This window comes from Thermobia domestica, chromosome 18, assembly GCF_964235325.1.
Source record: "Thermobia domestica chromosome 18, izTheDome1.hap1.1, whole genome shotgun sequence".
Classification (NCBI taxonomy): domain Eukaryota; kingdom Metazoa; phylum Arthropoda; class Insecta; order Zygentoma; family Lepismatidae; genus Thermobia; species Thermobia domestica.
In genome coordinates, this window is record NC_137471.1 from 140,670,333 (window position 1) to 140,685,814 (window position 15,482).

Here is a 15,482-nt window from a genome sequence, read left to right on the forward strand (position 1 = left end):
TCGGAAAGCGGGTAACCAGGTCTTACCAACCGTGAAAACAGAATTTTAAAATTCAAATCGAAAGTGCTCGAAAAAAAATTCGCAAACTTCGACTTTTCAGATAAATTGACGTTCATTTGTTAATTTATGTACAAAAAGATACGCATGCGCAAACCAAACTATAATAAAATATAGTTTATTTATATCCCTATGTACATACCACAACAAGGATTATAAATCTACCTGTCTCCTCAGCCGAATGGTGAGGCTCCGAAGTTGACCATTTTCCATGTCTTCTACAATTCATAAATTGTACTCCTCATCTTTGATAGCCCATTACTTGGCGGGAAAATTTTTTTCGACAAAACAAAAAACTATGGGTCTCTTAAAAACATGTCTAGTTGCTATAAAAAAAGTTTCAACAATATCTGAGATGGTGATGGTACATGCTCTGCCTGAATTGAAATGGAAGGCACCAAAATGATTTTTAGTACAGTGAGGACTACATTGCAGAACTGAATGACGAAGTATGTGATTTTCAGTTTCATGTTCTAGTATCAGAAGTAATAAAACATTTAAAGAATAAACAAAATTTAACATATTTAATTACACAGCCAGTAATTAAATCCTCACATAGTACATAGTTTTATATAATATTATTTATAATTGTTTACCATTATTTGTTCATTGTTAATTGTTTAGCAGTTTCCGGAAGTATTCTTCTCTTTTCTTCAGTACTTTCCCTTCCTCTATTACTCTCTGTTTACGTTTGGTTTTGCAGTTATCCATTTTATATTGGTTTGTAACAGGTTATCTAAAATTAAGTATCGCTATTTAGAAAACTCTGGAATGTAACCACTGGATAGAATGCAACCAAACTTGTTGGGAGTATATTTGGAAATACGCAGAAGCGATTGGTGTAGAAAAAATAGTTCCAATTTTCGCCACCAGAGGTAATTGTGGCGCTGTATAACGCCAAGTAAGTGTAGCATGGATGAAATAGGACACTAGTGATGCGAAATGATAAGAAAGGCTGTAATTATCTCTCCTGTGGGTCTTGTGGCATTGTTGCGCTATTAACACCCCGTGGGCAGTAGCGGACTTAATCAGGGGAGATTTTGGACTGAACCTCCCCTGAAACTTCCGGGATCTCTTGAAAATCAAACGAAGTAAATGTTACTCTTTTTTTATGCTCATAAGCGCCGATCACTCCCGAAGTCCAAGATTTTCATAAAACAAAGTCCCTTGTGGAGAAATCCCTTCCAAAATATTGTTCCACCAATGTCCGTGGTTTAGTGGACACAGTATACTCACGGCTTAATCTGCATCTGCAGAGTGAGGTATGAGGTACTGTTGAACGTGAGCTCCATCCTGATGTTTCATGAAGAGAATTCGATCTACTGTATGGTCAATTTCAGAACGCAGTTGATTTGCAGTAATAATCTGGACATGTTGAATAATGTTCTGACGCAAAATGTTCCGAGTCGGAACATGTCCCTGATACACTAGACGTTTTAGGTACCTCATACACGGAGTTAAGTCGAGTGATCGGGCTGGCAATGGAAAGGCAAAGCAATGGCTAAGAATTCGGTTTTTTGTGAAGTGTTCGCGAAGAATTTGCTGTACATTAAGCTCCACATGTGGTGTCGTTCCGCTCTGGTGTAAACAGTTGATTTCGAGACACCTGCGTTGCTGCAACTATGGAATAAAAAATGTGGTTAACATGTTGGCATATCTCTGATAAGTGATGAACCTTGTCATTGGTCCATTTGGACCCGTCCTCAAAGAAATATGGTTTGAGGAAAAAAAAATGTGTAGTAAACCCGCACTACACAGTAATTTTAGGTGAATGCAGGAACACTTCGTGTATTTCATTTGGGTTTTCGCTAACCTAATGTGGTAGTTGTAGGTGTTCACAGTCTGAAGGTAAAAGTGAGCCTCATTGTTCCATAGAATATTCCACAATCAAGTATTGTCCACTTCCATGTGTGCACGAAATGTCAATGCAAATGGCATACGAGCATCGACATCTGCTGGACGCAATTGATGTTCTAGTTTACATGTAAGGGTACCAATGCAGCACTTTGCGCAGAATTATCCACAGTCGAATAGGACATGTCCAGATGTTTTGACACTGTCTTCGCATTTACCACGCTACTGTTATAACACAACCAGCGAACGAGTGCGGGCGGCCGGTTTTGGAACTAAAATGCAAGCAGCAGTGTTTCTAACCGGAATATTTGTAATCAATCTATCACAGTTCTTTCTGTCTTGTTCGTAGTAAACCACTTCACGCATATGCTCAAGTCAGGGGCGAGGATATGTAGATGCGATCGGGGCGATCGACCCCTTAGAATAGGATATTTTTTTATTTTAAAAATAAAACCTAAGAATTTTCACCTTTGTATTATAAATGTAAAATAAAACCTAAAATAGGTAGGCCTTACGTTTTTTTGTTTTACGTTGCAGAAGTCAAATAAAACAATAAATAGCAAGAAATTACTTACCTTGGCGTTCTTGCTAAAAAAAAAATGTCCACCTTCGAAATCGCAGGTGGCCATTTCTGTTCTAGAAATTGCAGACAATAGGTACTTCTCCTTTTCTACTTGATTTGACTTCGAACGACCGCCCCCTCCCCAAACTTTCAGCCTGGATCCGCCCCTGGCTCAAGTTAAGACAAACAGTTTAAAAGTTATTGTAGTTATTTACAGCATACAAACTTGCGAACAAACTAACCTCAGTATTGTACAAATGATCAGATGCTCTCTGTGGCAAAGAAAAGGAATTAAAATTGGTCGATTCGACTCGTTCTGACGTTTTTGACGAGAGGATATGTAGGATGTGTACTCGTTATTTTCTGGTGACTATCTGTAGTATAGGGATGGCCAATTCCGGAATCCGGAAAGTAAAAACGGAAAATTTCGGAAAAATTCCGGAATTCGGAAAAATTCCGGATTTCGGAAAAAATCCGGAATTCGGAAAAATTCCGGATTTCGGAAAAAATCCGGAATTCGGAAAAATTCCGGATTTCGGAAAAAATCCGGAATTCAGAAAAATTCCGGAATTCAGAAAAAATCCGGAATTCGGAAAAATTCCGGAATTCGGGAAAATTCCGGATTTCGGAAAAAATCCGGAATTCAGAAAAAATCCGGAATTCGGAAAAATTATTTTTTCTTTTTGTAATCCTAAGAATTTTGTTCAAATGCAAACGAACAAATTTCCTTTTTGTAATCCTAAGAATGTATGATGCAAGTTAAGCTGAAACTTACATCCTAAAGTATACACTACTCAATCTTCCCATGGTTAATGAGATGTAGTCCAAAAGTACGATGTACTCCTAATATTTAATTTTTGTTTTACTGTGATATTGTCCAGAGATAAGACATATATCACACTGAGATAAACAACTTGACATAATGAAGATGTTATCATACGTAGTTTTCCAGAAAATCGTGAGAAACGATTTTTTATGAAGTTAAAATATGCGTCGCTTGTTGCCAGTGTGATGCAATTGATAACTTTTATGCTGGAATAGTCTTATTATTATTATTATTATTATTATTATTATTATTATTATTATTATTATTAATCGTTTATGTACTGCAAAAGAAAAATATGAACCGTTAAGTAGTAGATTTTATCTGTTGTTTTTTGATATCTTCTAACAGTAATAACAAACTGTAAATACGCAACGATTATCAAGGACAATGGCATATTAACTTACTTGCTCTAACGGTTAACCTCATTTTTGAGATGATTCTTAGAAGTGGGCGTGTTGGCATGCAGTTGGAGTACTAACGATTTGCGTCACTATCGAACACTAACGTAGCACTAGCGACGTTTAAAGTCGAAATTGGAGTCTGACATAAGTGGCTTGTCAACTTCACGGACATTATATTTTCCTTGAATGCGAGAATTTTGCGCCCGGGAAATTTGCGCCCTACCCCAAAAAGAGGGGAAAATGCGCTCGCAATATATTTGCACTGGGATGTTTGCGCCCTACAATTCAACTTATTATTGTATTGTGTAAAGTAACTTCCACTCGCACTTGAACTAGGCTTGCCTCTCATCGTCTCAGTGAGTTACTCCATCCGTTATAATATTCCGAACAAATGAAAAAAATACAATTTTAGTTCACTAAAGGGCAATCCATACAAATACAATTTTTCATTATACTACAAAATTTACAATAAACGTATAAATGACTGATATATAATTATTTATTAATATAATCAAAGAGTATAATTTAATCTACAAAAGGCTGTTTGGTTCTACCCAGATATCTCTGTTCACAATCCTTGCGAGTTGTTTGGCTTTACAGGACACAAAATATAGAAAAGAAAATGTAAAGTGAATGTAAAATCAGTTCAGTAATATTATCAAGAAAACTATGTACAGTGTGTTTACTTGCTGGAATTACACTTCAAACACACAATTGCGTTCAGTCGTTCTTTCAGGAAAAATGTTCCGGGGGGCACATTTAGTATTCCGGAGGGGGGTCACTGCTGGTACTATTCTATTTATTATTATATTGTAGACGTATTATTTTGGTCTCCTCCGAGGGGGCACTCTGAGAGCTCTGGGGAGGCCAGTGTTCCCCCAAAATCATCTCCCTGGAAGAAGCAGTGATTGCGTTGATCCGTTGTGTTCTTTTGGCTTATATTGAAGTTTATTCTCCCCTTATATAGCCACAATGAAAATAAATCACAAATGGCATGGTTGTGGAGGGAGGATTGTTTATGCTGTAATGTCAGCCCCTCCGAGCAAATGTGCAAGCTCCAATAGGTTCTTTTATTTCGCAGGGCTCAAATTTCCCGGTGGAGGTACATCGCAGGCGCAATTTTCCCTGTTCTTGAGGTAGGACGCAAATTTCCCAGACGCAAAATTCTCGACACCGTTCGAATGACCTCGGAAGACGATATCTTTTTCAATACTTTTTTTATATTCTTTTACTCGAAATTTCTTCATAGCTTCTTATTAAAATACTTACTAATATATCCTCATTTTATTGTCCTAACCAATCAATATGGGTATGTTGTCAGTAAAATATTTAGATTGATCGAGCCTCTGGTGTGTAACCACAGTATTTCATATCATGCCCCCATTAGAAATCTTGGCTAAACGAACCAATATATGTTGCCAATAAAATAGTTTAGAATGATTGAGCCCCTGGTAAATAACCACAGTATTTCGTGACAGACCCCCCCCCCCTTCCTATTACCATATTCTAGCTACGTGCCTGACTCAGCTAATTCTCTACATTCTTTACCAAGCACACATTTTCTAAAGCGGAAAATGCTCTCTAAATACCTAAGCTCATTATTTTCAGCAGATGCACAAACTGGGTAACATTCTATCTACATGAATGTTATATATGTCGATTACTGGAAACCGCTTCTCGCTATCTATTACCATATTTACTATATAATGATTAACGTTAAAACCGGAAATGGTTGATTTGTACCGCTTCCGGTTTGAATATTACATTCATCAGGGAACTCGATTCTTAACTATTGACTCTGTACATCATGGCCAAAATTGATTGGTAATCCATCAGATAGTTCTTGAGACTGTTTCACTGACGGACAGAATGAATATATGGCTATAGAGTTTTGATAAACTAAATTCGTTAATGAGTGATGATGGAACAAATATAAGAAAGGGAACCAAGAGTACCACCGGGAAAATTTTCGAACACAAAATTAGCCATCGAAAACCCACATGTCCTGGGTTAGAATACCATAGATGAAAACTCTACCACTGAGTCATCAATCACCCGCTTATTAGTTTTGTTAATTATTATATTAATATAAATTAATGAATGCCTGCTTATGTTAATTATTGAACAATTACATTGTATACTTCGTAAAGTCAAAAATTATAAATTTGTATTTACTGTACATACAGTGAGCGCAGAAAGTGTTCGTACACCTATGCTATTGAAACGAGAATGCCTGCGAAAAAGAAACAGAAAATTTAAGAAGTGTAATAACACACACAATATGAATAATGCAAACTAAGCTTTATGAATATATCAATAAAGAACCACAAACACAAGTTTAATGGTCAGAAAGTAAATAAATTCCGTAGAAAATGTATAGAGTAGACGCAAAAAGTGATCGTACACCTGACGTACGAATACGAAACAAAGATACCACAACTGGGATTCACTAGTATTCACCTGAGTATACACCTCTGTATAGCATGACGAGTAACAGAATGAGTTTAGTTGTGAATAGGAGTGAAAAAAACTGCACGGTGGGCTGTCGAAATGGGAAGCAACCGAACAGAAACAAATGAGGAGACAAGAAAAGTAATTATTAAAGTGCATAAGAAGGGTAAGTCTTTGAGAAAGATAGCAAACCTCAGGGGCAGATCCAGAGGGGGCGATCGGGGCCATCGCCCCCCCCCCACAAGAGGAAACTTTATTTTATATATAAATAAACCCATCCATAACAAGTTTGGAGCTCTTAAAAGTAGCAGTATTACTGCCGACCGCCCCTTCCCCAGAAGTCCGTCCTTGATCCGCCCCTGTATAGAGTAGCCACAATCGAGTATTTTCCGCTGTATGTTTGGAGTCGTTGTCTTGCTGAACAATAAATTGTTTTCAAGAACCATCTTCTGCGCACTAGTATGGAGATATTCCTTTAATATGTTAATATACACTTTGTGGATCATCACTCCATCGATAAGGTGGAGACGACCCACTCCTGAGGCACTCATACAACCCCAGACGAGCACGGACCCTCCTCCGTGTCTTACTTTAGGGACGAGATTTTGAGGATTCATCTCTGTATTCACCTTGCGCCATACAATACGCCTCCCATTGGACTCGATAAAATTAAATTTACTTTCGTCCGAAAATATGACCCTATTCCAGAAAGAAGCCTGATCAAACTTTAGTCTCTTTATACGATTTGTCTTGTTCACCCAGAACATTTTCCTGGCTATCCGACCATGATACCCTGCAAATATTCCGCACTGTACTGGCTGATACTTTAACACCGCGTGTTTCCAGATCCGTTGCCAATTGCACAGCACTGCTTTTTGGAACTTTTTTTCTTTCCCTAATAATATAACGTTTAACTTGTTCACTCAACACTCTTGGTCTTCCAGTTCTTTTTATTATTATTATTATTATTTTTTATGGTTTCGCACAGTGATAGAAACATTATACATCGCAATTATTGTTTGTACTGTTGAACGAGGCCTGTCTGCAAGGTTTGCCAGGGGCGGGTCCAGGACGGACTTCTGGGGGGGGGCGGTCGGCGGTAATACTGCTACTTTTAAGAGCTCCAAACTTGTTATGGATGGGTTTACTTATATATAAAATAAGAAAGTTTCCTCTTGTGGGGGGCGCCCCCCTCTGGATCCGCCCCTGACTCTATAATACTTTGAAACAGCTTCGCACACCTCCCCAATCCCCAGACATGAACCCCATAGAACATCTATGATCTGTTCTGGAGACAAGAATCAGAAGGCACAGCTTGTCTACTAAAGAAGGCCTAAGAAAAGCTATTCAAGAAGAATGGGACATAATCAGTCCCGAAGCTACAGAACTACGAACTACTACAGGTGAAATCAATGCCACGAAGACTACAGACAATCATTAACGCACAGGGTAATCCCACAAAATATTAAATAACGTAACATACTTTATAAGCATTAATTCAAGCATAAGTGTACGGTGACTTTTTGTGTTTACAAAAAAGGAATTCTCTCTTTTCTTCTGAACAAAACAGTGATTGTGTTTGTTTGGCCTTTCTCTTGTATATAGAAATAAAATGTATGAATGTGGAGTCTTAATTCTGGTTATATATATATATTTTCCACCTCCCGTTCTCATGCTAGCTGTTTTCAATATAAAGTATGCACGGTGTACGAACACTTTCTGCGCTCACTGTAGGTATGTTGACAATAAGCGAATGTTATTAGAATATTTGTTGAGATTTATTTTCCTTCACTGCCTTTCGCCTGGTTAAAAAGTAGTTTGCAGTACTTGGAGCAGCTGCAGGTGGGAACGCGATAATGTTTGAGACATACCGGCGACTTTTTTGTGTGTGAAAATAAGACCTTTCTCATAAAGTAGTAAATAACTGCAGTAGCAATTGTCTACGTAAATAAAGACATCCAACTACAAGAAATTAATACAGTATATATAGCCTATTCATTATTGTGTTTCTCTTTTAACAGGCCAATTCCAGAATTTTTACTTTCCGGAATCTGGAAAGTAAAATCGGAAAAATTCCGGATCTCTGAAAAATTCCGATTTTTTCTAAATTCCGGATTTTTTCCGAATGTCGGAATTTTTCCGAAATCCGGAATTTTTCCGAATGTCGGAATTTTTCCGAAATCCGGAATTTTTCCGAATTCCGATTTTTTCTGAATTCCGGAATTTTTCCGAATTCCGGAAAGTAAATTTTTCGATTCCGGAAAACAAAATTTCCGGAATCCGGATTCCGGAAAATTTTGGCCATCCCTACTGTAGTATTTTTAAGTCTATAAACTATGCATAGGGACAAATACAAGGGAAGCTCGGAGCAAAAAGAGAAGAAACAAATTATAGAGTACTCACAATAAACACTAGAACTTTTGATAGATCTCCCATTTTCAAAAGTATAGGGCATGTTTATCCTCGTATACGCTCCTTCTTTCGTAAATATGAAGTGAGACAAGAATCGAAAAGAGGCGAGAAAATTCTTGAGTTTTGTAGGCAAGACTAGTTCACTCAAATGTTACATCTTAATTTCAAATACTGTTTAGTGGTACATGAATAATAATTAGCATATATATGTACTTTGATAAGGTGATTGTATGAACACAATGAAGAACATTTATCAAGTTTAAAGATCTACAAGTCATTACACAATTTACTTCAATAATAAATATATTTGAATGTTGTTACATGAATTCTCCGTCGACTCCTCGTAATGTGGAAGAATTCTGATAAATTCTACATGAAACTAAGACGAAAATGAGAACATATTTTGTACATAAATTTACAAAACGAGACAAGAAAATTTTGACTCGAGACGAGACTTCTAGAAACATTTACGACACGAGACGAGTAAATCTGAATTCTCGTCTTGTGAGCAACGCTATGAGCAAGCGAGTTAGAAATCAAAGAAACATGATCATGGTTCCTTTCAAGTGTATCATCTAAGTAGATAATTGTACTAATTTGATACAAGTTAGGAAGAAATGATACACACGTCTGAAGAAAGAAAGAAGTAACAACATGGTAACCAAATATACATACCTAATCTGAAAGACACTGCACACCTGAAAGTCCTTCTTCTGCCTGCCGTATCTGTTGAACTATCAGTTCTCTCTTCACTGGCCGTCTCCGTTTCGCTGTTGCTGCTTTCTGAAGAATGACATTCCATATCACTCTCTTCGTCACTACTAACAAGTCCAATATTAATCACAATCTTTTCGATTTCTTCCTCCATTAGTCCATCTCTGTGCCAATATTCATCTTCTCGATTTTTCACAAATTTACAAGCCTTCGACCAATCATCCGCAGTTATTTCATTGATTGCTTTTCGAGTAAGATCTTTCAGCTTACTTATGGGAATGTTAGGCATGTTCGCAGCTGCGATCTTCTGTTTTACCAAATTCCAGATTAATTCTATTGGGTTAAGATCACAATGATAAGGGGGAAGTCTGAGAACAGTAAATCCGTTTTCTTTCAAAATTTTGTCGGCTGAATATACAGGTTGTGGTCTGTTTTGTCGTACAGTTTCTAAGAATTCTCTTCTAATCATTTGGTCATCAAATGTAATGCCATTGTTTCGGAGCCACTGCTGAATTTCTTCTTTCCGCGAACTGGACGAAGGAAATTTATTTTCCTGAATGGTATGATACGATGCATTATCGAAAACAACAATGGCACCAGGCGGGAGATTAGGAATCAATCGTTCTTGCAACCACTTATTATAATTATGACTATTCATCTCCTGGTGATAATCTTCACTTTTTGACTGAGTCGTAAATTAGTTCTGCCCCGTCTATAAATCCCATTTCAGATCCCGCATGAACTACTATTAATCTTTGTCCAGCACTTTCATTTTTCATTACACCAAATACATCACTGCTTTGCCAACATTTATTCACTGTATAATGGGTGTGAATCCATGTTTCGTCTGTGTAGACAACTGGTAGCTTGGGTCCTTTGTCGTTGTTTCGAAGAGCTCTTAAGTACGTTGCACGCTGGGCAACGATATCTTGACGTTCTATTAAAATTGACCTTCTATTTTTGCACCTTTTGAAGCTAAATCCTATTTCCTTTAGGAGCTTCCGTAAAGTTTCCTTCTCACCTGGAAAGCTAATATCCTCTTTGAGTGCAGCAAGCAACTTTTTCAATGTGGGAATTTCTTCCTGGACTTCATAATATTCCAAAAATTTTCAACGCACAACACACTTTTCAAAATCATCCCAAAATATCCTTCCTCTTCGCAGTCGGGGTTTACGTGGAGTTCCTACTTTCTCTCCGCACCTTTCCGCTCTTTCGCAGTCTTGACGTATGTTTAATACTGTTCTTTCACTTCGACCTACAGCTCGAGCTGCTCTTGCAGTTGTCTGAGTCAAAGGAATTAACAGACCACTCTTTTTTTCTTCTTGACAAAATTTTAATACTTTATAAATAATACTTTTACTCTGAGACCGAACAACACTTCTCGGTGATTTGTTAGATGTCGATGACATGATGCTAAGAAGTTCAATCAAGTAAACAAACTTTTGTACAGGAAACGCAAACCACACACCAATCACTGCACCCTAGTTACGTTACACTACTCACGCAATAACAACCTTCGACGTTCATTTAGTATTAGTTTCTAACACTACGAACTTCTTAGCAGTCGAGTGTAAGAAAATTCTGACTCTCCCATTAACGAAACCGCGAAGTTCACAATTGTGAATCAAAGTTAAACATTTGGCAACTGCGCTTTCATTGTTTAAACCAAGTTCTATTGTGTAGTTTTGAAATAAAGCATCTCCGAAATTACGACCATGTCGGATCATGTGATTTCCGATCCATTGTCGAAACGGTGTCTTGAGTAAGGAAATTCTTTTGCATTGACATCATATTCGGATGTACTTCAAAAGTTTGGTGAGAGAGAGAACTGATAATCTTTCACCGCCACACTCCTAACCGTCTCCCCAGGGGTCCTGGGTCTACCCCCTGATTGGGATGGTACATAAAGATAATTTTGTCTAATATGTGTCATTATTTAGCATGGTTTAGTAATTTTAAAAAGATATTTCTGCCACATTTTGATAACTTTCAAATAAAGTTTTCAAAATGTGGCAGAAATATCGTTTTTTTTTTTTTTTAAAAAAATACTAAACCATGCTAAATAATGACAGAGATTAGACAAAGTTTCTTTATGTACCATCTCAATCAGTGGTGGACCCAGGACCCCTGGGGAGATGGTTAGAAGTGTTGCATTGACGGCGGAGGGGGAGCGATTAAATGGGATGCCTGATAATTGAAGGTTCCTTATAACTCCAGTAAAATTCAGACAAAATCTCTGAATTACATAAAAAAGAAAACACACAAAATACATTTTCAGGGTAACTTACAATCATTACGTTATTCTAAGATTAATGCTACTTCTGAAATTGATTAGAGCGAATATGTATTTCAATAACATTTTCATAAGTTTTTCAAAGTATCAAGTTTGAAAAGAACGAAGTTTGTCTTCCATTGTTATCTCATTGTTCAAAGATACCGGTGATGAAGTAATTGGCTGGAAATCAATCGGCTGTTTCTTACATCAATTTATAAAGAAGATGAGTGCCAATGTTAGATATGTCAGTTCAGTATTTTAAAAAAAAAGCCACCCAACCTCTTGCAACCATGCGTAGCGCATTTTAATACTTACACTTGAAATAAAAATACAACTGAATAAAGACGATTGACTTTGCCTTTGAATTTCATATGTGAATAACAATATAGGACTTTTCAGATAGAGGACAGGGAGGAGCAGGTTTTATTAAACAAGACCGTACATCTGATATGTTTGAACTATAGGCAACGTGTGTTTACGGGCTAAACTCAATCCTCTGAAGTCAATCGACAAATACCTTTAAGATGTTCAACAGAATAACGTATCAGCATTATTATATACTATAGACACAAATATAACACTAGGCTCCCAAGTTTCAAAATTATATTGTGTGTGAAAACAGTTAGTAGATTTAATTCTTTGTCACCTGATAGCTAAAACCTGAGAGAAATTTAGAGTTAGTCCAGGGGTAATTTCTTTCCTCATAAATAAAATTTGTGTGCTGAAGCAATGATACTTACTCTTACACTACCCATACGCTGATGTTTTATCAATACTTTTATTCGAACTTTACCAAAGGGCTGGATTTCTATAATGATCCTAAAAGAAGGGTGCATTGGACCAAATTGTACAAATCAATCCCTAAAGGCAAGCTATCCAATCCCATAAATCTTTAAAAAATTAAGGAAAAATTTCTTCACCTCCTTTTCCCCCAAAGGGTTCACATTTCTCGAATAAAAAAATGAAATTTCTTTATTTTAATGTCCCATGTTGTTTATGCTAGAGGAGACAGATGATTAATGAAAGTGAAGAGTTGTAAAATTAAATTTTGGTCTCTCAATGGGAATCAAACCCAGAACCACATACAATTAAAGCATATGTGCTGGCCAATAGACTAGCGGAAAGAACTTTCACAGTTCTCGAGAGGAAACGTTTCGAGATTCTTCCCTGGCTAAAACTCGAAAAAATAATTTATTTGTCAATCGATAAACATACACTTAAACAGCAGCATCATGAGCCTTAACCTTAACTTGATTTAAACTTACAGTAACAAGATATTGCGCAAAACTCTAAGCTATCAACCCAAAATTAATGTTTTAGTCACTGACATTGTCATTCCTGCGTTTTACAGGCTGCTACTGTTTTATAATGAAATCGAATAAAACGTAATCAATTTTTATACAATCTGCTTAATGCACGGTAGAAGCTCACTGAATTGTCAACTGTGCTATGTTGTTCTTAAATTGGTAATTTCCATTCATAAATCACTATTCACAATACATCTGCATTACTGCAGGAATGGTTCACTACAATACATACATAAGTTACGGCGTTTTTTATTAAGCGTAAAGAGATTAGACTATGCATAACATCTAAACTGCAACTTTAAAAAACCGTTGGATACACTGCAAAGTGAAACTCTCCGTTCCCCTGTCCCACCGCGCTTGCCTAGAAACTGATGTAAACACAACAGCAGCGCCATCCTTCCAAAACCGCACTGCTATCCTGGTCAGGTAATACTAACGGATTTCTCCACGAGGGCCAGGGTGGAAAAAATAATGATAAAAAAAAAATTTTGTTGATTTTTTTATTTAATTTTTTTTTGTTTAAATCAAATGTTTTTCCTTGTATAATACAAGTCGGAAACTGAAGAAAAAACATTAGGAATTAGTATTAAATGTTAATTACGCCATTTAATTAAAAGTATTAGGGTTGAATTTTGAATTAATCACCAATTTTTAACCTGTTTCAATCCCAATGTTTTTTAAACATTAAGGAAAAAGTACAGCAACGCTTATAAACATAACTCTTTTTTTTTCACAGAAGTTATTGATATTTGGTAGAGGCATATTTTAAAAAAATAGGAACTAGCTTGGGGCACGAAATACATATACGTAAATTTCACCTAAAGTTATAAAATCTAATAATAATAATAAAAAAAAACGTTTCGGATTAATACGCCCCTATTGTCTGGGAACAAACAAACAGACGCGCACACAATAGAATTTTCATCTTAAATGTCGATGGTGACTTCCCCGTTGGAATAGTTAACGATTTAAAACCCTATGTTACGAAGAGAAGTTAGTAGGATTCTCCATTTACCTGTTCAAAATTGGATTTTCACTAATCATCCTCTGCATGACACTCGTTTTCATACTATGCTGTACATACATTTGAGTCTCATTGTATTATGATTATCATCTTCCATAATGGAAATAAGGAAACAGAAACGGGATTTTACTTATTTTCACTTCAAATTATTTCGGAATTTCATTTAAAGCAACAATTTTTATTTAAAAAATCAAGTGATTTAAATCAATCCACCCTGACGACAGCAGTAGCAACATTTTGAACTTCTTCCTGTGTTACACTCTTACGAACTCCTCCTGGTCTCAACCCTAGCATACCAGTCTCTTCAAACTTTCTCATCATTTTCTAACGCACATGGTGTACTGGGACCATGATGTAACTCCTTTCGTCGGCGATATTCACTATTATTCAACGTATAGTAAAAAAGTATCACTAACAAGGCTCTTTCTGGCAAGGTCAGCACCATGGTTGTTCTCTTGGTAATCAATTCGTAACCTGGTCTTGCACAACATTACAACGCAGGTGCTAACTCACGCCTGCATGTGTTTCAGTGATACGGATTCGAGCGCAACTAAGTGCCAGAAGTGAACTGCTCTGATCTTGCTAATCTCCGAGTTCGGCCTCTTTTATATTTCTTCACTCTTTGCCTTGTGATCAAGGGATTCCGGGTTCGAATCCCAGTGGAAACACGTGGGTCGGATCATAGGTACCGTCCTCAGAACGTCATTGTAATCTCATAAGAAAGCAATGGCAAACCAGCATGGGTCCACCTTGTCCAGGGACTTTCATGTAAAAGACGTGCCTTCGGACAAAACTCCACATCATCATCATTATCGCTCATAATACACCATGGCGTTCTTAATAGGACTACAAATCCATGCCACGTGTCTCATGGGGACATAATTAAGCCTTTCTTTTATTTAACATTAATAATGTTATGTGTCTTCCATACCGCATTTACGCACTTTGCACTGAACGGTACCATAATAGCCTCTGGAGGCGAAATTTGAAACTAATCTTATCCTGGAATATCGGGGAGCTTGCAGTTTATGAGCATTGGATATAGTAGCATTAGCTTTGTTATTGTAAGATATCCAGGAATTTTAAGGGGATGCTTCAGCCTAAAAGCCCCCGGAAATATGCAACCATGGGGTATTAATAGCATTAGTATTCAATGCCACGAGACCTACAGGAGAGGTCATTACAGCCTTTCATATCATGTAGCATCCTAGTGTCATTTTTTTACTGTGGGGAAAGTGAAGAACTATATCTGTCTTCATTCTTTTTTCTCTCTCATCCTTAGTTGATTGAATAAGTGAGAGGTAGTTGGTAGACAAGAAGCAGCAAGACTAGGCGCAATAAGCTATGAAAGTAGTAGAGCTCCGTATCTAGTTCTCTAACCTTTATACTTTTATTACTTCCTAATATTATGCTCCTATAACATTATAATTAACAAATGAACAATTTTAATGCTTCAAATGGAATAGAAATAGCGCAATGACCCGTAAGTGAGAGTGCGATGATTCCCCATGGTACGGAACAATGAAAAATGTGCAACTAAATTCTTCAGAAACTGAAATCATCGAGAATTTGAGAATTTACCTTTATCGTTCATCAGTG

General features: G+C 36.9%; 1 protein-coding gene across 1 annotated transcript; it reads right to left on the bottom strand.

Annotated features, from left to right (window-relative positions):
* Positions 1 to 1,606: 1,606 nt before the first annotated feature.
* Positions 1,607 to 9,935, bottom strand: LOC145675274 (uncharacterized). The gene is made up of 2 exons (XM_081745659.1): positions 9,239 to 9,935; positions 1,607 to 1,677 (listed from the first exon to the last, which is right to left on the bottom strand). Exons 1-2 carry the CDS (start codon positions 9,933 to 9,935, stop codon positions 1,607 to 1,609), a joined length of 768 nt encoding a protein of 255 aa, XP_081601785.1.
* Positions 9,936 to 15,482: the final 5,547 nt, after the last annotated feature.